Source organism: Aythya ferina (genome assembly GCF_964211825.1).
Source record: "Aythya ferina genome assembly, chromosome: 21".
In the NCBI taxonomy this organism is placed as follows: Eukaryota; Metazoa; Chordata; class Aves; order Anseriformes; family Anatidae; genus Aythya; species Aythya ferina.
Genome location: NC_140319.1, coordinates 5,584,703 through 5,607,760, shown reverse-complemented (window position 1 = coordinate 5,607,760; position 23,058 = coordinate 5,584,703). Strand labels below are relative to the sequence as shown.

At 59.8% G+C, this 23,058-nt stretch overlaps 1 protein-coding gene and 1 long non-coding RNA gene across 6 annotated transcripts in view; one reads left to right on the top strand and one right to left on the bottom strand.

Moving 5' to 3' along the window:
* Window positions 1–311: 311 nt before the first annotated feature.
* Window positions 312–2,587, bottom strand: LOC311422202. Its single transcript, XR_014685219.1, has 2 exons — window positions 2,490–2,587; window positions 312–895 (listed from the first exon to the last, which is right to left on the bottom strand). It is a non-coding gene; the product is annotated as an uncharacterized lncRNA (long non-coding RNA).
* Window positions 2,588–2,693: 106 nt separating this feature from the next.
* Window positions 2,694–23,058, top strand: part of AGRN (agrin) — a 75,063-nt gene continuing 54,698 nt past the window's right edge. For all 5 annotated transcript variants that reach the window (XM_084494994.1, XM_084494993.1, XM_084494992.1 and 2 more), the window contains exons 1-2: window positions 2,694–2,946; window positions 9,149–9,410. In XM_084494994.1, the coding sequence (XP_084351120.1) occupies window positions 2,761–2,946; window positions 9,149–9,410 (448 nt within the window). In that variant the 5' untranslated portion in view covers window positions 2,694–2,760. The remainder of the gene's footprint in view (window positions 2,947–9,148; window positions 9,411–23,058) is intronic.

Below are 23,058 nucleotides of genomic sequence, written 5' to 3'. Positions count from 1 at the left end.
GGCAAAACTGCTGGCCTCTGGAACCACTGGACTGGGAGCATCACAGCGCTTTGCTTTGCTTTGTTCTCCTCTCCCTCGCTGCTCGAGGCCCCTCCTGCAAGAAAACCGGGGAAATACAATGCAAATGCACGCCGAGGTGTCAGGCAGCAAACATGGCATTGAGTCCCTGCCAGTTTTCCAAGATCTCTTGCTATTTCAGAGGCTGAATGTGATACCTCAGTCGTAAGATTGGCTCAATGAAGTTTTTGCAAGCCCCAGGTTTACAATAGCTGTCTTGTAAAGAGCCCGGACAAACCCCAGTGATTTATTTACTTTTGTCAGTCGCATGGTTTATTTATCTTGTGCATTGATTTGCCAAATATTTTGTTTCAGTTTTCCCACAGTTGCTTGGCCGATTTCTCCTCTCGGCCGCGTGAGGCTTCAGCGCCCGGGGGGGGGGAGCAGAAAAAGGGGGAGCAGAGGGGCTGCAAGAGGTGCTCCCACCACGGGTGCTCTTCCCCTGGGATTCTGGAGCTGTCCTTCAAGAAGACGAGCTCTCTTCTACCGATGGACTTCATTAAAACTGTGTATTTGCAGCAGAAAGGAGGTCCTGGGGTGGCTTCCGTGGCAACTCCACCCGAAAGCCCATGAGCTCAAGGAGATCCACTTGAAAGCGCTGACTGCAGAGGGGCAAACGCACCAGAAAGGCTTGTTAAATCCATTTTTCTCTTCACAGCTCTGAAAGCAGATGGCGGGGTGGGGCTAGGCGAGAGCTAGCAAACAGCAAATAATACAAACAAAGCGTAAATAATTCTTCCCCTCTCTCTCCGCCCGGCGAAGTGTGGGAGCGCAGTGCCGCGGCTGGTTTCTTCCACCTGGAGCTGGGGTGGTTTCTGCGATTTACTGCCGAGCGGCGCTGGAGGAAGACAATAAAAATTAATAATTAAAATAGCAAAAATAATCTGCCAGGCAGGGAAATATTTCTAGCTGGTTGAGTGTTGAGTTCAGAGCAGCGGCAGCGCAGTTGCGGAGCCGTTTGGCCTCTGCGCCGCTCTTGGCTTACGGTGGGGTCTTGGTGCTGAGCACTGGTGCTGTGCCCCTCGGAAAATAACCACACGTTTCCCGAAAACCACATTTCCTGAAGACCTACCTACATTGTAGGCCACTTTCTTGCAAAAAATCATGGCCCTAAAGTCCTTGTCCAAGCGGTAAAGCACTGCATGCTTCTGCGCACGCGGCCTTCCTTAGGTGTCGAAGTGTTGGCTCTGTTTTATGGGACAGAAATTGAGGTTTGGGGCAAAAGGAAGCCGGGAGGGGTTTAGGGGGACAGCCCGGGTGCTGGGACTGAAGGCAGTGCTGAGATGTGAGGTGCGTGGTTTGAGGCAGAGGATACACAGTATGCCTCCCGTGTAAAAGCGCAGCACTTGTGCTATCTCCAGACAGATTTATGGGAGCTCTGGTGTTTTGTTCTCTCCAGGGAAGAAGGTAGGCTTGGACAGCATTTTGAGCACTCAATATGATTCATTTGTTCCTATCTTAGAGTTAATTCGTATTTATGTTCCAGAGGAGAGAAGAAAAAGGATTGGCACATAGCCGGCCGCGGGGGCAAACAGCACAGGGAGCAGTCCCCAAAGCTCAGAGGATGCTGTGCGTGGAGAAAGGGCCCCCTCCGAGAGGGACATCAGGGCACACACCGTGTCCTGCACTGGCTTCGTGGCCCTAGCATGGCTAAACTCCACCTGCTCGGCCCCGGATCACCAACACGACTTGTTTAGGGCCGCCGAGGAAAACAGCCTTGTAAAAACGCCTCCGGGAGCCGGCTAATTTATAGAGGGGCGAAACAATATCCCTCCCCTGGTGCCACTTAACTTTTCATTTCACAGCGGCGGTAATCGCCCACGACATCTGGAAAAATTGCCCTCCGCTCCCTGGGGGAGGCCGGGGGCAGAAGGTCAGGGTGTTTTGGGGGCAACCCCGAGCTGCTGTGTCCCCCCCCCCCTCAGGGGACCGAGCCCCGGGGGCCGGCGCCGCCTGCGGCCGGTGGCGCACGGTGGCACTGGCACCTCCGGGGGTCCCCAGGGAATACCGGCCGAGCCTCAGTTTCCCCATGCGGAAAAGTGTCGGGGGGGGCACCCCGGGAGCGAGCCCCTCGCCGTGGCCGAGGTGCGGGAGGGTTGGAAGCGGGGTCCCCTCCTCCCTCCCCCCGGCTCTCCAGCCCTGCGCGCCCCGGCGCGGCTGCCCGGAGGAGGGGGACGCCGCCGGGGGGGCCGTGCCGGGGGGGCGGCAGGCTGTGTGCCGGGCTCCCTGCACCTTTAAAAGTCTCCTCACGTCGCCGTGCCGATTATCCATTAACCTGCCGGCAGCTCCCTTGCCTGGGGGTGGCGCGCTCCCGGCGGCTCCGCGCTCCCGGCGGCTCCCTCCCTCCCTCCCTCCCTTCCCCCCCCCCCCCCCGCTCGCTCTCCCCCCTTATCAGCAATTCAGATTGCATGCAAATCTCCAGGCTTTCTTACAGGGGCAAGGCAGGGGACAGAGCATTTCTCCCCGGCCGCGGCTTTGGGGAAAGAGAGAGCGAGAGAGAGATATCTCCTCCTCCTTCTCCTCCTCCTCCTCCTCCTCCTCCTCTTGGGATTTTCCTCCTTCCCCCTCCCCGCCTCCCTCCCTCTCTTTCTTTCCTCCTTTTCACCTCCTGGAACAAAAGTAACCCCCTTTTTCTTGCTCCAGCCCTGCCTGCGAGCGGCCCCGCTTTGTCTGGCCGTGCCGGGGGCAGGGGGCTGGGGGGCTATGGGGGGGCGAGGGGCGGCCGGAGCCCTGGCGCTGCTGGCGCTGGGGCTGGCGCTGGGCGGCGGCGGGGCGAGCTGCCCCGAGCGGGAGCTGGAGCGCAGGGAGGAGGAGGCCAACGTGGTGCTCACGGGCACGGTGGAGGAGATCATGAACGTGGACCCGGTGCACCACACCTATTCCTGCAAGGTGAGGGGGCCGGGGGGGGCTTCCAGGGGCTCGGGGGGCGCGCCCCAGCTTGGGCGCAAGGGAAACTTTGCGCCCCGCCGCCCGCTGGCACATGTGGTTTTTATTGTCGAAATGGGAGGCTTTGGTGGGTAATTTAGGTATTTTTAGACTGCGGAGGCTCGCCCCGTCGCTGCTCCACCGGCTGGTTCGAGGGGAATCTCTGGAGGTTGCTTTTTATGGGCATTTCCCTGCTTTGCGCGGTGCGGAGCCGATTCCCAACTTTCAGCTTCGGGAGGGCTCCGGGTGCCGTGGAAGGTGCTCGGAGCCGCTGGCTGGCTGCAGACGCAGCTCCCTGTTTACTTTAACAGCATCTTGAGTTCCTCTAGCTCGAGCTATTGTTTAACTATGAATCTGGCCTCTGGCTACGGTTTTTCCCCCCCTGAGCTGCGAGACGGTGAAGTACTCAGCAACCTGAAATACCATCCGCCTGGTTGTCAGAAAACGTGCTGGCTGCCTTAACCCTTCCCAGGGCAGGAATCCTGCCTGCGAGGACTTGCTGCTGCCTCCCTCACCTCTTCTCCCAATCCCTTTTTCCCCATCCTAAAGCACGCCGAGGTCCCCGACGGGTGCTGGTGCCGCAGGGGGCCTGGGGCGATGCCCAGCAGCGTGCTGGTGGGCAAGGTCTGCCCGGCCTTAGTTGCAACCGTGGGGTTGTCCTCACTTCTGGAGGACCTCTCGGCCCTATAAACTAGTTGAAAAGCCCCTGTCTATCTAGCTGGTGCCTGCTGCTCCTCGCCTGCTTCCCTGACTCTGCCCCTCACGGTACCAGAGGGTACAATCTGTACCCTGCTCGCGTAAATTAGATCACAGCCCCTCCGGGCTGGTGCAGGGACCGTATGTTTGCGGCGTGTCTGGCACATCCTGGGTGCTACGTGGAAAACTAATAAGCTGCTGCGAGCAGCCGGTGTCGTCCTGTGGCAGCTTGGGGCACATATGGCTGGGCGCGAGCCGCCTGATGCTGGGGCAGGGCTGTGGTGCGAGGCAGGAGGTGCTCATCTCAAAAAGCTTTTTTCTTTTTTTTTTTTTCCTAGCTAGTATAAAATCCACATTTCATTCAGGCAGGCTTGGAGTTGGGAACAAATATTTTGTCCCTGCTCCTGGGGTGGTAAAGCTGCTTGCTCAGCAGCCCTGCCTTTAGGAGGGTGCCATCGGATATAAGTGGGAGCACCGTGGGGCGAGGAACCTGGTGTTTGGGGGGGCTTTATTTGAAACCTAGGTGGCATTGCTCGGCTCAGGAGGATATTTTCCTTCTCATCTTTCCCCGAGCTGTCCCAAGTGATGCTGCGGAGGTTTGTGCCGCTTACTCCAGGGTTAACCGTAGGGCCCTTCTTCTGCTGAATGGGGTTGAAGCAGCTCCTGAAGGCCAAAAGCTGCCTCTGGGGTTTCTTTCCAGTCCTTAAAAAGAAACTGAAAGGAGGAGAGCCTTATCTCCTGTCATCCGTGGCAGCGCCCATCCCATCCCAGTGGCATTTACTGCGCCTTCCGTACTGCCTTGTGCTCCTCTCCAGGGACTTTACATGGTGTGCATAGAGGGTTTGGAAAAAAACGGGGTCTGAGGTGTCGTAAGGACCTGAAAAGGGACAAATCAAAATCTCTTCTAGCTGCATGACACCCGTGACTGGTACAGGAGTAGTTCTGCAGCAGCAAAACCCCCGTTTTTATTCTAAAATCTCCCCAAACACTGGGGATCGCTGTGGATTCGAGGGCTGACAGCTGGCTCCGCTTCTTCCCCAGCACCTTGACCCCAAAAGGGGCGCTTTTGGCATTCAACCTGGCCGCTGGCTTCTTCCTTGACCCCGGTTCCTTGCTGAACCAGAACGAGTCAAGGCGCAGAAGCCGGCGAGAAAACCCGTGTGTGCTTCCCCCTCCAGCCCCCTGCTCGCTGCTCCTTACACCCCGAGGCGCCTCCGAATGCCACCCTTATCTCCCGCCGGGCTCCTTATCTGCACGGGAAGCGCGAGGGCCAAGTGTGCGGGAGGAGTTGCCCCGAGCCCACCCCCAGAAGCGTTGCTGGTGCTGGGTGGTCCGCGGGTGGCTGCGTGCTGCAGCCCTGCATTGTTCTTCCCAGCTAAACCCGAAACCCTCCCCGCCGGGGCCTTTGATATCTGAAGAGGGAGCGCGTTGCAAACGGGAGGCTAGTGGGAGAGGAACACCCTGAAATAGCTACCAGCCGCTCGGTGCTGCTGGAGGGGGGTCACAGTTAGGAGTTTTCTCAGTCTCCTCTTCCCCAAAGTGATGCTGATGTGCCCCTTCGCCCAGGGACGGATTTGGGTTGGGAACGAGGGCTTTGGTCCATGCTGTGTCCCCGGACCTTTTATTTATTTTTTGCCCTGCTCAGCCTATTTGCAGCCGGCTGCTGGCATTGTCCTTCCCCTCTCCTGAGCCCTGTGCCGTGCCTCGTTCTGCTTTGACCTGATATTTCTGGAGGGAGCTCCTATTTATAGGACAGATGCAGGTTCTGTATGCGCTATAGGAAGCGCTGGGAAGGATGTGGATCCTGTGCCGAACAATGGAGCCCACCTTTTGGGTGGAAAGGGCTGGGGGACACAGACTGGCTCCTGCAGAAAGGGCTGCCGAGGTCTCCTGGTGACCTTTCCTGCTCTGATCCAAGCGTCCCCTCTCTTCTTAGGGCTCTGCTCACCTCCCTGGGCACCCCACGAGCCCAAGGTTTGCGCTCCTGAAGCACCTTCCCGGCACCACGCGTGCCCGTGCAGGTGGTCCCGTTCCCTGCTGTGACAGACCCCCACGGAAAATCCTTTTACTCCCCGGGTTTGCCCCGCACTTAAAACCTCCTTCTGCGAGGTTCTGCCTAAATAAAGTCCTCACTGTTCTCGCCGCACCTTCCCACAGCTGCCAGGAGCCTTGTAAACCAGCCTTAATCCAGTGTTTTATGCGCTCCGCGGTGAAAGAGCGAGCAGGGCTGCGAGAAGGGACCTTCTGGATCCGGGCTCCAGCCTGATTTCTTTTTCTCTCTCCCTTTTCTTCCCCCATCCGTGCTGTAGCCAGTGAGTCACCAGTAACAAGGTCTTAATTGTGCGTGGTGATGAATGGGATGCCCTACAGGTAATCGCTGGGTCTTTGGTGCCTTCGCGGCCATTCATTAGAGAGGATGAGGGTGGGGAGAAAGCTGGTGGACTCTGATGTTGCTTGTGAATGCTGTGGCCTGGCTCTGCGAGCCATGACTACAACAGCCCTGCTAATTAACTCAAATTACCATCTGCTTCGGGAGAGGGGCTAGGCTCCAGCCATTCTTCCCCCAAAGACCTAGCTGTGAAAATGCCCCGACTGCTGCCTTCCAGCAGGACCCTCGGGGTGCTCTCCCCGCCTGCCTCTCTTGGTTTTTCTCCCCCAACCCTTTTGTTCCCTTTGTGTTCTGCTTTTTATTTTATTTTTTTAATTTTTTTTTTTGCCCCGGCTGCTCCCGCACCTCACCTTGTCGAGCGCTCGCCCTGCGGGGCCGCTGCTGAAGGAAGAGGAGGTGGGGCTGGTGCTGCTGAAGGAAGGTGTCTTGACTTGACTGCGGGGAGAAGCAGCACCCCGGGGAGCTGCCAGCAGCACCGGCGAGGCAGGAGGCTCGCAGCAGAGCCGTGCAGGACGGAGTTCGTGGCACTCGGCAGGGGCTGGGGGTCCCCAAATGGGCTCCTTGGTGCCGCGGGGAGCAGATGTCTCGGTGTGAGCACTGGGATTCCCAGGAGAAGATAGGGAAGGAGGGAGGGGAGCTGCCTGTCACAGCCCCTCGCCAGCTGAAGCTCCCTCTGGTTGCTGCTCGGCTGCCAGCACCGAGACCAGAGCTCTGGGTGCCGGGGCTGTGCGCGGCGCGTGGCTGTCGGGTGGGTAGCTTCAGGAGGCGTTGCTTCCCCGGCTTGTCTCACCCCAAATTTGGGCTCTACGGGGCAGGAGGACAGCCTCACGCTGAGTTATTCCTCGTCCTTTGGTTGTTGGGGCACTGCTGAGCCCTTGGGTCTGAGTGGAGCTGGTTTCCTCCTTGCCTGGAGGCAGATGTGTGCGAGCGCACGGGCACGGCGCCTCCTGTGAGCCTCGCCGTGTTCCTCCAGGTCCCATGGAGGCAGCTTTTGATGGCTGTGGTCCCTGAACCCTCTCATTTGGGACTGAGGTAGTGCTGAGCTTGTAGCCCTAAAATCCTGGAGTGACATCTTCAGAAAGTCGCAGGAGTGACTAAAGCTCACAAGGCTCCCATTTCCCCCAAACCCCCGACGCTTTTTTGTAACCCTCATGTCTGACCCCTGCAGTGTCAGATGTTTGTGTGCGTGTCCTGTAGTCACTGAGTAATGGGACGGAGGCACTTGGCAGAGAGTGAGAGTCTTTTTTTTTCCCTCTGAACAGCCCCAAAGAAGTCAGTAGGGGAGCACAATGCGCACCAAGGGCCGCGCGGGGCAGGGGCCAGCGAGCCGCGGGCGCGGAGAGCTGCAAGAATGGCTCATTCTGGAGGGGGATAATGTCTGCTCTGTGCTCTCCTCCTCATCTGCAACGAGCCACGGAGCTAAAATATGGCAAGAATAAGGTCTGTAGGGTGAACAACTGCCTACTGCCACCAGATTGTCCCCTGGGGTGGGAGAGACCTGCCCGCAACATCCCCTCTGCTCCCTGCGTTCCCTTTGCGGTTGCACTCCTCGGGCACACACCTGCGTGCTCCTTCCAGAGGGAGGCTCGAGAGCCTCCTTATCGCCCACCCTCCGCTTCCCCGGCCTCCTCGGTGCTTGGCACGGGGTGCTGAAGTGCTCTCTGGGCAGGGGAGACGGCTGGAGAATGCAGGGGATGGGGCCCTGGGGTGCTGGAGGGGGCACAGCACACCCCGATAAAGCACACCCCGAGCACGTCGAGGCTTTCTGCCCCATCAGGGCTGGACGTGGGCACGTCTCCTATCGCGTGTGCAATAAATCATTTGTTTTAGGGCTGCTGCTTTCGTCCTCGGTGGGTGTTTTTGGGGGGCAGCTCGTTGCAGAGAGCATGGTGCTGGAGCGGGGCTGGCCAGCAGGTTTTTGCACGTCTCCCTTTTGGGGCAATGGGGAGGTCTGTGCCTGGTGGACGTCCAGGGAGGCTGCTCCGGGGGCTGAGGAGAGGGAGGGAGGGACCAAGTCTTGTGGCCAGGGCTGATTTTTCTTCCAGAAATTTGGCTGATTTAGGGGAAACCGGCTGCTACTGCCAATTCCTCTGTGTATTTTAGCAAATCCGGTCTGCTAACGCGCAGGTTGTCTTCAGTCACTTAAAATAAATCTCCTTTGCCATTTCTAGGGGCGTTATCCCCTCTGCCTCTTCTCTTCCCAACCCCCTGGTGCCTTCCCAGAGCCAGAAGATCCCCTGGGAGCGGAGGGGGATCCCTCGGGCTGAGACCCACGTGCTGCCTGGGGACCTGGCTTGGGGACAGGGCTGGAGTCAGAGGCGATGCACAGGAGCGGGATCTGCAAGCACCCAGCCCAGGAGGGAGCCTCCTGCTCGGGATTTGGGTTCCTTACCAGCACCAGGCAGCAGCTCTGATCGATTATTATGATTTTATTTTCCTTTCCATGGCCACATGCAGTGCCTGCTGCTGGAGAGCAGCACCCCTGCCCTAGCTGGTTGCGCAGCAGCTGAGATGGTTTTTGTGGGTGTAAAGGCTAAAATAATAGAGGAGGGGAAGAAGTTGCTTAGAACACCTTTATTTTACTAGTTTTACTCAGCGGATTTCTGCTCTGGCACAGGAAACCCTCGCGTAGCCATCCTGCCTGTCCCTGGGCACGAGGGCTTTCCCTGTCGGAAAGTTTCACCAGGGGAGGAGAGGCAGGAGCAAAACGTGAATTTGGGGGCTCGAAAGGCAGTGATGTGCCCAGATGTGAATAGGGGAACGAGTCCCTTGCCAGGAAAAACCCGCGTGGCTGATGGAGACCTTGGAAGATGGAAGGGGTGAGGAGCACCACGTGCCCATGTTGGGGCGCTGGGTGCAATTTTGGCAAGAAGCAGTGCTCGCTGTAGCCTTGGCCCTACATTTTGTGCTGGTAGAGGGCTGCCTCGTGAAATCAGCTCTGCAGGAAGGCTCTGCCAGCCTGAGCTGCTCCCAAACACCGTGTGACAGCACGGTTGGAAGCATACGGGGCTGGACGGTGCCAGACACCTCAGGTTGTGGGTGCGCAGAGCTCTCCCCTGATCCGTGTCCCTCTTGTCCCAGGTGCGAGTGTGGCGCTACCTGAAGGGCAAAGACATCGTCACCCACGAGATCCTCTTGGACGGCGGCAACAAGGTGGTCATCGGCGGCTTCGGGGACCCCCTGATCTGCGACAACCAGGTCTCCACGGGGGACACGCGGATTTTCTTCGTCAACCCGGCCCCGCAGTACATGTGGCCGGCGCACCGCAACGAGCTGATGCTCAACTCCAGCCTGATGCGGATAACCCTGCGCAACCTGGAGGACGTGGAGCACTGCGTGGAAGGTGAGCGGGGCACGCTCGGGGCTTGGAACCCAGTTTTGGGCACGCGGTGCTGCTGGCCGCGGGGTGGGTGCGCTCGTCCTGGCCGCGCGTGGGGCAGGGTCTGGCTGCTCTGTGGATTTGGTCAGCGAAGGGATGGTGCCTGGAGCTGAGCTTGTTAGAGGTGGGGATTGCAGCCAGGTGATGTTGATTCGTGTTATTTTTTTTTTTGGTCTGGGTTTATGCAGGTTCTCAGCCCCCTCTGCAAAACATCTGATGGGGTTGGAGAGGTCCCGCTGCAAAGCCCCGTCCTGGCACCCCTGGGGAGTTCAGCCTCACTCCTGAGCTCCCTCTTTTTTAGGTTTATTGCTTAAAAGTGAACTCATTAACCCAGTGCTGAAGGCCTGTCCTTCATCACGGCGACTCCCAGTTCCCCGTGCTTGCCTTGTGGACTCGTGCAGGGACACGAGAAGCCGGCTGAGTTCCCCTTGGGGGCAAAGCTTGCTTCTCCGGGGTGGAACCAGGTCGCGACCAAGCCGAGCAATTTAGGAATCAAGGGGGGATGAGCAGAGCTTTGGTGTTGTTGTGGCGAGCCTCGGTGTCCCTTGTGTGCATCACCTCCCTGCTGCCTTTGCGCTCGTACCCAAAATTTTGCACGAGGAGGTCACGGCGTGCTGAGCTCGTGGGTTAAACGCGCACGGGGTTGGCTCTCGGTGCTTTTGTCCCTCCGTGGGACAGCTCCCGTGCCGAGGAGGTGGCTGAGATCCTGGCACCGTGGATGTGCAACAACACAGCTGCTGGGAAATGGCGAGTCGGGGGCAGCCCGCCTGCCCTCTGTAATAGGGTCCTGCACCTCCAGGCATGGAATAATGCCCCCACGGAGAGCAGATCCGCAGAGGGTTGAGCTGGTTGCCCAACCACCACGAAAACATACTTCTGCAATCCCTCACTTGCTGGCTTCTCCCTTCCTCCCTCTGCTCGTCCTGTTCCAGCAAGAGCTCCGGGCTCGGGGAGGAGGGGGGAATGCGGTGCCCCAAAAGCCCTCTGTGGGGTCTGAGCACGTCCCGGGAGCAGATGAGTAAACAAGGGCAGGAATGCAGGAATCCTGCACAGGCAACAAACAAACACGCGGCGCGGCTCCCTCCTCCCTGCTGGATGTGCAGAGCAGAGGCCGTAACCCCGTTCTCCAGCTGGGGAGGCTGCCGGAGGAGGGGAACGACCCAGCTCGAAGCCTCCGGGGCTGGGAAAGTGCCAGCTCAGCACAGCAGCACCCGGCTCCAGTGGCTTTTGCAAGAGGGAGAGATGTTGGAGGTTTCCGAGCAGATGCGCGCACGTTTTGTGTGCCGATCCCAAAGCAACGGCCCTATAGGAGGGGGTGGGAGGAGGAGGAGGAGTGCGGTGTGTTTTGGTTTGTTTGGTGTTTTGTTTTATTTTTTTTTGGTAAACCTGAGCAAACACTCGGAGGGATTCTGCCTTCGCCCAGCTTTGTGTTCCTTGGCGCGTGCCGAGCCGGGTGGTTCCTGCTCGTGGCTGTCCCCGGAGACCTGCAGTGAGGGCTCTGAGTGTCCTCCTGTGCTATGGGTTTGACTCAGAATTTATCCAGGACCCGTGCCTGCTCCCCTATTCCATGGGGGAAATTCAAAACTGGTTTCTTCAGTGATTAAAAGCTGATTAAAACCCCGGTGTGCAGCATCTGGCCGCGTCGGCCAGCTGGGCTGGGACAAGGAGCACCGAGCCCTGTCCCCACAGTGGGGACGCATCCCCCAGCTCTCCCTGCAGAGGGTGACAGGGACGTGGGGCTGTGCCCCGTGGCCCTACAGGCGTGCTGGTGCCAGGAGAGGTGCACGGGGCTTGCGTGCTCCGGGCTGGAAGCGGCGTGTCCTGCTGCAAAGGTTTGCTCTGTGACCTCTTGTGCAAGGGAGCTGGAGGTGCCAGAGCTGGGCCTGTTTGAGCTTTCTCTTTCCCCACCTGTGCTTAAATGACAGCTCCGTGGGTTTGTTTCTCCTCTCTGCTATGCTGACGCCCTCTCTTGATGTCAAGGCGATTCTTTCCGTGTCTCTCCTTTTTTCCAATCCCTTTGCTCCCTTTAATTAAAGCCCTCATCCTGAGGACGCTGCGGGCACGCGGAGAGGTGCCCAGGGTTTGGGGACATGCAAGGGCTGGAAAACAGCCTCGGGGGAGCTGGCCGTGCGTGGTGGACCTGCCTTCCCCAGGCTGGTGAGAGCTGCCTGGACCTCTGAGGAGGAAAAAAAAACACCAGGCAGCCCCAAGCTGCCAGCAGCTCATCTCCAAGCGCTGTGCAGGGGAGGCGCAGCAGTTTTGTGCTGTTTCAGGCTGCTTTGGCAGCTCTTCCCGTGCCTTGATAAAGCCGCCTTTCTTGTCGCATCCCCTGGACTTGTTTTTCCTTTTTATCCACGTCTTGGAAGCCTGGGTGTCGTGTGTGCGTCCTGCGTGCTGGCTGCACCCCAGGACCCTCCAAAAATTCGCCGTACCCAAACCTCACGCCTCTCCCGTGGTGTGCGCGAGCTCCTCTCGACTTGCCCAGCGTGGCTGAGGAGCTGGGCCCTGGGAGGCCGTGAAAAACCGGCCATGAGAACCTGCTCCTGCCGCCCTGGGAATCCTTTCTGAGCTCTGAGTCTGAGAATTTAGCTCCAGGACTTGTTTCCCATCAGCTCCCCACAGGAGGGTTCAAAGCGGAGCTGCCCAGGACGCCGCGCTCCGAGGTTAAAAACAAACCTCGGAGCACTTCTGCAGAAGGAATTGGAAGAATGGTGGCAGCTGAATGGAAAAAAAAAAAAGAAAAACACGGATGTTTGGAGAATCTTCATCTCCTGTCGCTGCGGCTTGGAAAAATCCCGGACACCCAAAACCTTTCCTGCCCCAAAAAGGGGGAGCTCAAACCAGGGCGAGGCTGCGAAACCGCTCAGGTTGGGGTTGGAGCAGCGATCGGTTTGGTGATGTTTAATTGTGTTAAAGGAGCTCTGGCTTGTTGCAGCCGAAATGTAGGGCTTGGGCTAAGCCTGCAAACCGGCTGCAGCAGCAAGGGGGCTGCGGGAGCCCCCCAGGGACTGCAGGAGCCCCCCCAGGGCTGGGACGATGCTCGCAGGGGGATGCTCGCTCCTGCCTCTGCGGGAAGGCGCACGAGGGCTCCCCTCGTGCAGGTTTCCCCTTGCTCTTTGGGACATCCGGATGGGGTTTCCTGGGAGAAGATTTCCCCGAGGACGCACAGCCTTGCTGGTTGGGTGCCTTTGAAGCCTCAGGGTTGCAAAACGGGGGTTGGAGTCGCTGTGCTTCGGGTGCTTGAGGCTCCAAAGCGCGGCTCCGTGCCGGCGACGTTGCTCTGTCCCCGGACAGTGCCATCGAGCACCTGCTTCTGCAGCCTGGGAGATGCTCCCCGGGTCTGCCTGGCTCGTGTTTCCCTTTGATCGCGGCTCCACTTGGAGGAAAAATTGAGATTTTTGTGTGCGGTGTGGGAGGGGCAGGCGCTGACTCCAGCGTGAGCTGGCTGGGTGGAAGGAAGTTCAGCCGAAAGCCGCGGCGGAGCCCTGGTTAATGAGAAGCCAGGGCTCCTTCCAGGCTTGATTTGCATGAACCTGGCTGCAGCAGCCCCGGCCGAGATTGTTGTGCTGGCTTTGGGGATGGGGCTGGACTTTGAACCTCCTGGGAAAAGCCGTGAGTGAGTGTAGGGGAACCCGACAGCCTCGAGCACGGGGTGCTGTGCCGCTGCCGGTGGCTCGGAGCCCCCATCCCAGGGCAGCACACCTGCAAGGAGCTCCTTTTTCACCTCCTTTTCTCAGATGAAGTGGGAAAACACACACAAAGTGGAGTTTTTTCCAGCCTTTTGGTCGGGATGGATGCATCCCTCGTGGTGGAGCAGCCCAGGGGTGATGCTCTGCCTCCCCGCAGGGATCTGTCCAGTGCTGGGAGAGGCATCCCTCGGTGTGCCCGGCCCTTCCTGAGCTTTTTGGGGCTCCTGGCCACCAGGCACAGCCACCGGGGTGCCTGCAGGTGCTGCCACGAGGATGCCAGCAATGCTTTCCCCCCCCGATAGATGCCCAGCCAGAAGCTCTCTGCTCTGGCTCCTGTTCAAGATGCGCCGTGCTGCAGATGCTCCGTATGTTTAAAAATGTCACTTAGCTCTCATTAAAATCCTTATTATAGCCAGTCCAGAACCCTCCTGACTCTTCATCTCTCTGGCAACCCTATTAATTACTCCCGTGGAAGAGCTGCATCCAGCCTCGGCTCTCCCGTGTGGCTCCCTGCTCTCTCCCAGCTCCCTCCTCTATAGGGCGAGCCCCATGGTCACTGCGAAATCCCTCTGCCCAAACTTTTTTGGTGGACTTGGGAGCAGGATGGCTTTAAAAGCACCTCAGTGTGCTGCTGCCCACCCCGTTTCATCACCTTCCTCTTCACTTTTATCCCCTCCTGCCTTTCCTCGGAGGTCCCTGCCTCTGCAGGACGGAGACGTTTTGTTCCTGCGAGCCAGCCCGTGCAAAATTCCCTTTTCAGGCTCCTTCCAGGGGCCGTAAGAAATGCACAGCGGGCTCCTCTCAGCAAGGAAATCGCTGGCACGGGCTCGTGTTAGGTGATGCGGGCTGCGGTCACTTCCCATGGCCGGGTCTCTCTGCAGCCCTTCACCCCGCAACTATTTCTTTTGAATCCCTCCCTGGCGCTTCTTTGTGCCTCCGAACAGGCAGGGAGGGGGCTGGAAGTGTTGGTGTGTGGGTTTTTGCTTAAAGAAGTGTTTTTTCTCTATTCTTTTTTTCTATTCTTTTTTTTTTTTTTTTCCTTTTTTTTTTCTTCCTCCTCTTCTTGGCTCTGTTTTGAATCGAAGATAATGAGAACAGCATCGACACCTCCGGCTCGGGAGGGCGAGAAAACCAGCCAGCAGCTGTAAAAAAAAAAATAAAAAAATAAAAAAAATGCGCTAAACCCGGAGAGGGAAACCCTGCACAGTGAAATCCTGGGGGCCCCTTCCTGCCCCCCAACCCTTGGAGCAGCTGGGGCAGGGGGGAGCCCTGATTTTGGGGCCAGGCACAGGGGTCTGCTGCCCCCCCCCCCCCCCCCCCGCTTCCCTCGCGTGGTGGTAATGCGAAAACATCCTCGGGTGCCGGGCAGTAGCGCAGGGAGTTGGCTTGTTTAGCAAATTCCTATGGAATTTTAATCTGGTGTGGGAGGCTGCTGCTCCGGGAAGGCTCCTTCGGCCCCGGGGTGCCCACGGTGCTGCTTTTCCTTTTTGCATCCCATAAGGAACCCCAATCCTGCTCCGAGCTGTGCCAGCAGCTCCCACCTGCAGGCTCCAGCACCTCTGGTGGGCTTGAATCCCTCCCTTCCTCAGGGACGTGGGGTGGGAAGGACGAGTGGAGAGGCAGATACGCTCAATTCCCATATGGGACCAGGCTGCAACACGCCCCTCTCCCACTCTTTATCCCCACAGCACCCTCTCTTTCTGCTCTGTGCTGCTTTGGGGTTGGTAATATGGGCGTTAGGGGATCTCAGGCTGCCCCAGGGAGCCTTTGGTGTCTCTGGGGGCTGTAGGATTAAAGAAATCCCCGTTCCTAAGGGGCTGCGGGTGCTGGTGGTGGGATGCTTCCCAGGGGTTGTTCCCATCGAGGCTGGCTTCTCCTTCCCTCTGAGCATCTCCAGCAGGCTGGGGGCTGGCAGCAGCATCCCCTGCACCACCTGGCTCGGTGTCACCCGCTCAGGGATGACCGTGGGGTTAACAGGAGGTTAAACCTGCCCAAAACCTGCCCAAATTTCCCCTGCCTCCTTCCACGTGCGCCCTGCTCCTGTCGCTCCCCACCCGCTGCGAGCCCCAGTTTAACCACTGCCACCATGCGTGGGCACTGGGAGCAGCCAGGACACCCCTGGAAAGGCTCCGTGGGGGCTTCCTCGGTTCCCAAAGGGTCTCCACGGAGCCGTGCCGGGGCTCTGCCCCTGGGCCGGGGGCTGTGTGCGTGTCGGAGCCGCCCGCCGTGCACCCCTGCGCCCGCCCGGGCTTGCTGCTCGCTAATCCTCCCCCCGTGCTGTGCCTTTGGCTCTGTTTGTCTTCTCCAGCACTCCCCACGGGTCCCGCATTCCTTTGGGGTGACTTCCAGGAGCTGTGGGGAGCCCTTTGATATAGGAGGAGGATGCTGGGGAGGGGGCTCCCGTCCCTTTGGGGAGCAGGGGCTGCGCTCTGCGAGGGGCTCGAGCGGCTCCTTCCCCGTTTTCTGGGGGAAAACTGCTTCTGTCCCTCACTCCCAGCTCCTTGGGGTCATTTTCTTTGATTGGCAAAGGGAAGGGGACCCCGGTGCGTTCGGTAATTGACTCCTGATTTGGCTGATTTCAGTCCGGCTGCAAAATGAAGGAGAAGACGCGAGGCTTTGGACCGCTCGTCCTTATTCTCTTCTGATTTATCCTCCTCTGGCTCTTCCCGTGTCCCGGAGCCACTCAGGAAATATTTCTGGCTGTTCTCTCCGTCTTGCAGGGATGCTGAGCAGCCGCAGAGAGCTCCAGGACAGGCTGTGCCCCTGCAGCTTCAATTTTGGGGGGATACCCGGTTAAAACGAAGGGAACAGAGGCTGAGGAGCTCTGGATCTCTGCAGTTTTGTGCCCCACTCGTGGCTCCAGGTTCCCTGTTTGAGCCTCCTGCCTCTTTGGGGTGGACCTGGGGAGGATTTGGGTTGGACCCAGGGGGATTTGGGTTGGATCCAGGGGGGTTTGGGAGCGTGGATGTGCTCCGGGTTCCCTCCTGCAGCCCGTCCCCGAGCCCAGGGCATGCTGGTGGTGTGTGTGTGGTGCCGGGGGTGGGCTGCCAAGCGTTTTCCTGGCCTGCAAGCCCTGGGCTGCTCCTTTCCCAGCCCTGCGAAATGCTGGCAGCCCAGCCGGCTGCGGGGGCAGGCGAAGAAAAGACGCGGTGGGATCGGGCTCCGCCGCCTCCTTCACAAAAAGAGCAGGGCTGGAGCCAGTTTGTGCCTATTCCAGCGTAAATCCTACAGCTGCACCTCATCCCTTCCTACAAAAGCGAGGTGCTGGAGCTCCCCTTAAATCCTGCTCCCCTTAAATCCTGCTCCACTTCTCCGCGGCGAGCGCCTACGGGAGGTGTGAGTGGCACCACCAGGGAGCATAACGCACTGGGACGGGTCCATACTGGTGTTTATGGTCGTGCTGGTGGAAAGAAAAAGGGGGCTGTGGGCTGGCAGGGGTCCCCATGAAACCCCCCAGGCAGCAGGAGAGGGGCTGGGGGGTGATGTGGGATCGAGCAGGGCGCCGCTCCTCGCCAGCTCCCACCCGGCTGCCAAGCTCTGAGTGTCTTGGCTCTGGCACGGCTCTCCCCGGCCAAAAAGCACCGTATCTCGCTGGGTTTCTGGGGAAAAAAAACAATGCTCTGGGATCCTCCAGTCAGCTCAGGCCTTCAAGTGCCTCCGTGAAGGAGGAGTTGTTGGGGGAAGGAAGCAGCGGTGGGGTGGTGTAGGGAGAGGGTGGGACGGCTCCGTCCCGGGGCCCTTCCCCTGCACCTTCCTGCTCAATAAACCCTAATCCGCTCCCGTGCTGCTGGGCAGGCAGCCAGGGCTGGCATTCCTCTCATAACTCAGCCAGGTACGGCGTGGGTAAGCCCCATCGGGGCGCAATGTGCTGCACGGGGAGGGTTTGGGGTCACCGCGGTGCCGGTGGCAGTGGCCGGGTGCTGCCCACCCTCTTCTGGCTCCCCACAAAGCGAGGGGTCCCTCGGTGGCTGTCCTAGAAGGGGAAGGTGCAGCTGGTGCCAGGATGCTCGTGCGTGGCTGGTGCCTGGCATGGTGCAGGTTGGGGTCGCTTTGGGGCGCACGAGGTCTCCAGGATCCCCAAAGGAACTTTGTTTTCCACGCAGCGGTGGTGGGAGGCATCTGGGAGAGACACGGAGATCCTAAAGGAGGTGCCGGCGCCGTAGGTTCAGGCTGGATGAGTTCTCAACCCGAGCAAATGGTTGCAGGAGAATCTGGGGACCAATTTGTGGGCTCTGGGCTTGGCCAGGGGCTGTGGCTCCGTCCTGGGGAGCCAGCCTTAGGGAAAACAGGGTCTGGCTCTGCTTGATGAGCCCGGCTCCCGCACGCAGCCGGCTTCCCGGGCTGCCCGGTGGAGGCAGCGCTGAAATCCCTGAGCAAATTGTTCCGACTGATGCTGTTTATCTAAGAGATAAAGCAGGATCAGCGCCTGGCAGGGCCGTGGGGGAGCTCGGCGGCGGGGATCTGCGCGAGCCCCATCGGGGTGAGCATCTCCCCTGCTTCCCGGCCCCATTCCCTTCCAGTAAAAACCAGTCCTGGCCAGGAGAGGGGCACGGAGCGAGGCTGGGGCTGGGTCCTGGGGCTTTTTTCTGCCCCTGCTGCGCTCCGGGAGCAGCCAGCTCCGTTGTGGGGTGGTTGAACGGGAGCAGCTCTCTGCCCCGGGTGCTTCCCACCAGCCCCCTGCTGCATTCCTGGGCAGTGAGGCTGCCGGCACACGAGGCACGGGGACACTTGGGGACGCTGGGGTGGCCCCGCCGGGGCTGACACCTCTTCTCCATAGGTTGCGTTGGTCAGCGGGGCGTGTTCCCGTGGCCTTTGGGTAAGTCCCCGGCCCGGGTGCCAAATTCCTGCGGCCCCAGAAGCTTGGGAAGGGGGAGGGAAATCTCAGCTCGCTCTGGGGATGGCTCTGGGGATGATTTTAGCCACCGGCTCTGCTGCCTCGCTGAGAGGTCTCTGCTCGGTGGCCTTGGGCAGGAGGGAACGGGGAGGAAAGGTCCCAGTGGAGGGCTTGGAAAGGGATTAGGAGAAATCAGGAGGGGTGCCTCCAGCACTCGATGGGCTGTTGTCTAAATCAAGCCCTTTCTGGCTTGAAGAAGTCCTGAAGAGTGATGTCCAGGCCGGGGGGGAGGTGTTTCTGGGGGCAAGCCAGCTCGTTTTGGGCACTCTTCATTTCAGAATCTGCTAACGGCAGCACCCAGGGGGCTCCGAACCACGGTGACCCCGCAGGGTGCTCCTGCAGCACCCCGAGGTGAGCTGGGCACCCCTCGCAGCCTGCTTTTGGGCTGTCCCCCGGGCAGGGGAGCTGGGTGCTGAGCCGGGAGCTGGGTGCTGAGCCAGGCTCCCATCCCGGAGCTGCAGAGCTCCCCGTGCCACCGGGATGGCCTCGTGTGCCCCGTGAGCCTGCTGTGTGCTGAGGCGCTGGCTTTGCGCAGGGCGGGCACGTGGCTCCCCCAGCACAAGGCTGGGCAGGTCGCCGGGCTGCAGAAACATGCCTAATAACTGCTTTTTTTTCTCTTTTTTTTCCCCCTCTTTCTTTTTGGGAGCCGCTGGTGGAGCGGAGGGGGCAGCGAGACCCTTCCCCTAAAGCACCCGGGGGAGGTGAGGAGTTGGAGAGGGGCTTTGTAGGCACAGGGGGTGAGGGGGAAGTCCATCCATGGGTAAGGTGGTTCCTGTTCTCTCCTCCCTGCAGCTTTCCCTCCTGCACTGTGCCATCCCCGCGGGCACCTGCTTTCTCCCCTGAATTTACCCCAAAACGTGGGCTCGACCTCAAGCAACCGGCGGGATGCAGTGCTCCTTTTTGGCCAAGACAGCAGCCACCAGCGCCTGGGCAGCCAAAGCCCGAGGTGCCAGGTGAACCTCCGCCTGGAGATTTGCCCTCTGCCCTTTATCTCCTGCAGGAAAGAGGAGAAACCCTGCTGGGGACGGGGCCTCCTGCTGGCCTGGGAGCAGGGGAAAGGCAGCAGGGGAGGAGAAAGCTGCGGGAGGCCAAGTGGCACAGCTTGCCTCACCTCCGGAAAAAACTCTCTTATCTACACAGCCAGGGCTATCTGGGTGAGTTTCCCTGGGCGGGGGCAGCGGGTACTGCTCCATCCTCCATCCTCGTGGGTTGTGCTCCATCCTCGGCGCACGTTTCCCTGCCCTGCTCCATGCCGAGACCCCTGTGAGCGCGCATCCCAGCTCCTGGTGCCCAAAGCGGGGTGTTAATCGCTGGCAGACCCCCACCTGGGGGCAAGAGGAGAGGCTGGGTGAAGCTCTTTCCCCCGCCTTTGCACTGCTAGGATTATTTTTTGGCAGAAGGGGGAAACCTTTCCACTTGTCAGTGCCACAGCAGGAGCCGCCGGACCCCTTAAACGCGCGGGGGAGGCGCAGCAGCCTCCTGCCCCGCGCTGCTCCCCGACGAGGATCTTTGCGCTCCCCTTTGCAACCTGCCGTGGCATGCACGGCCCTGGTCAGGTGGATGGCGTGTGGCAGAGAGCTCTGGCAGCCTGGAATGCCAGCTATGCGCCCCCGAGACGCAGGCGCCTGCGTGCAAAGGTGCCGGCGGCTTCCCCGCAGCGCTGGCACCGCGCCGGGGAGGCTTCGGACACCGCCGGAGCTTGTCGGAGGGTGTGGAAGGGGAGGGCTCCGGAGCAAGCAGCCCTGGTAGGGCGTGGGGAAGGCTGGTGCGAGGGCTGGGGCTGGTGGTTAGGGCGGGAGGCTGCCGGAGAGCAGCTGGCATCCCTGCCTGGCTTCTTGTGGGGACTTGTGCAGGGAGCCTGGGCCGGGTGAAGCCTCTCCAGGAGGCTGCGGCGGTGCTGGGGTTGCAGAGGGTTTGCCAGCGATGGAAAAGGAGCGATGCCTGAGTGGGATTGGGTTGCAATGGGATGCTCGGTGCTGGGGAGAGTGGGGTTCTGCCATCCCCATGCCCCTGGCTTGGCAGCTCGTGCCTGGAGAGCCCAAGTGTGGTGTCCCGTGCGCACATGCTCCCCGCAGCGTCCCCGTTCCCTCGCCCTGCAGCTCGTTATGAATATAAAAAGGTTTTAATCTCTTTAGGGGGAGAACTGTGGGTTATTTTCTGATGGCACCAGGCGCAGCACTGCGCTGTTCTCTGCAGGAAGTTTCATCTGGGGATGAAACTCTCAATCTATATATATATTTAAAAAAAAAAAGGGGGTGGAGATTTTTCCATTTGAGGCAATGTGCCCGCTCCGGAGCAGCAGGTTCCTGGCTCCTGGGGGGTACCAGGGCTGTGGTGGGCAGGAGGAAGCGAATTCCTGCGACGTGATCACAGGCAGAGCAGTTATTCTTAGAGGGCTGGGCCAATCCCATGATATTATCGGGGCTCCTGCAGCCTTATTGCCAGGGTTTGTCAGCATCCCGCAGGGATGGAGGCGCGTATTTAGCTCTCGAGCAAGCCCCGTTCTGCGTGGTGGAAGTAGGATGGCTGGAGGAAGGGTTTTGGAGGATGCCCTGGAGGCACTTCCTATGGAAAGCAGGTCTCTGCATCGCTCGGCCAGCTCTGCTCCCAGCCCTGGCTCACCCCTCGGACCAAGCCCTTGAGGTTTGGCAGCCCAGGAGCTCAGGAGGCCGGGGCACGAGCCCTGCTGCTTCTGGCAAAAAGAGGCTTTTGTCCTTCTGTAACGCTGGTGGGAACTGTGGCCAAATCCCCTGGCCACCTCGTGTGGCCAGCCAAAAAGCCAGGGGACAGCAGGAGCACCTTGGAGAGGTTTGGGTGTCCGTGGTGCTGGCGGTGATGCGCTGCGCCACCCGCTCCCTCCCGCGTCTTGCTAAGCTGCCGTGCTCGCCTGGCACCGATTCTACCTTCCAGATCCCACATGAGCGATGGGCAGGGACTGGTTTTCGGACCCAATTTTTCCAGCTGCTCACTGGTTCCCGATGCCTGTTGACCGTGTGAGCGAGCAGCTGGCTGATATCCAGCCGTGGACACCTGGAAAGGGCCCCGGCTGCCTGGGCAGGCTGAGATAAAGCTGTGGGGAAGCTGCCTTGCCCAGAAGCTGGGCGTGCTGGTAGGGAACAGCTTTATCAGGATGCTCTACTGCAGGTTTTGGGCAGCCTGTACCACCCAGCCTGCGCAGGGCGGCGTGTGCTGGGCGTGGAGAGCATCTGCCACGGGTTATTCCAGCGAGCACGTGCAGCTTGTTCCAGGGAAATGAAATTTCCCCGCTGGATCTGCCGGATGCATCCCGTTGTGCAGCGTGTTTGTTGTCTTTTCCTTTATCTCCTGGAGCCCTCCTGTGTTTGGGAGCCGCTGGGTGGAAGATCAAAGGCTGGGTGTTCCCACCCCTCTTACCCGGGGAAGTACGCGGAGAGCCAGCGCCCGCTGTCTGTGTGCTGCAGGAGGACCCCCGCGTGCCAAATCCCTCCCCCCGTGCCTCCTGAGATGCCTCCTGGCAAAAACCCTCGAGGGTTTTTGATGGTCCTGGGTTGTTCCCAGCAGCTTCCCCATCTCTGGAGAGAAACCAGGGCTCGGTTTTGGTGGAGCTGCTCGGAGCCAGGGGCAGGTGGAAGCTGCGCTCCTGCTCCAAACGGCATCCTCCTGCCCGTCCCTGCTCGCTGGCCACCCTGGGAGCTGGGAGCTGGGAAGCCTGAATATTTTCTGGCAAGGAAGGGCGCTGCGAAGGTCAGTGCTGTGAGATCGGGCTGGGAGGCCACGCCAGGCTGCCTGGGATGGACACAGCTTGCTTTCCTCAAGCGCATCCCTTCAGCCTGGAAGCCAGCTGCCAGGCTGCTCGCGCCGTGAGGTTTTGCTTTTCAGATTAACTCAATTTTTATTTTGTTTTTCCCTTCCTCAAGCATGATGGATTCCCGTTCCTGGGGGAAAGGAGCTGCCTTCCCCACCGCATCCCTCCCTGCTGCGTCCTAGTCTCTTTTTGCAGGGCGTTTGGCCCCTCGGCAGGCTCAGATCTCCGGTGCTTGCTTGTGCTGCTGCACCCCGCTGGGAAATACCCAAAGAGACGAGGTCAGGAAGGATGAGACCCTTCCCTTCCAGGCAGAAGCGATGCTGGGAAGGGTTAGGAACAGCTCAGATGTGCCAGCAGACGCAGCTTCTACCTGGCAAAGGAGCCTGGCTGGGATTGCTCACACCAGCGAAGGATAAAGGCTTTCCTTGGGAGGTCTGGCGAGGCTCAGGGCAGCTGCCCCGGCGCTGTGACGTGGTGCAGAGCTTGCTTTGCTCCCCCAAAAGCCTGCTTTGGTCCCGAGCTGCCTGCCCGCACCAGCTGATGTGCTTCATGCTCTTCTGGCTCCTGAGAAACCTCGCCTGCTGAGCGCAGGGCTGCTGGCTGGGACCCAGTTCCCAAGCCCAGGAACGGGGAGGGGATCTGAAGCAACCCGGGCTGGAATTGTTTTCCTAGACTGATAATTTCTCCCAGACAGCCCCAGGAGGCTCCTGGCCAGCTGGACTTGCACTTTCTTTGCCCGAGGGAGTCTCTCCTGAACTCCACCAGGGCCTGGTGGACGGGCAGCCGGGCTCCCCGCGGGGCTGCGGGCGATGCTTTTGGTGCCATCCCCTGGTTCTGTGGGTGCTGGGGCAGGGCTGGAGGCAGAATCTGCCCATGCCGAGGTGATGGATGGCGTTAGGAACCCTAAAAGGTGTCAGCATCACCCATCCCAGCACCATCCCCTCGCCAGGGCTGGGCACCACCTCTGGCCGTTTGCACCTTGCTGCTCGCGCGCCTCGCGCGTTTTGCTCTCGGTTCGTTAGCAAAGCCTCGTTAGGAGTGTGATGAACTCTCCCCCCCGACCCGGATGTTTGACGTCCCGGCAGAAGCGTGGGAACCCTTGGAAAAATCCCCAGAAATCCTCAGCCTTGTGCTGGCGGATGAAGGGAAGCAGCAGCGTGGGCTGGAGCCTCCACCCCGTGACCCCGAGCAGCGAGCGCAGCCCCTGGGGACCCTGCGTCCACCCGAAAAGGAGCAGATACAGCA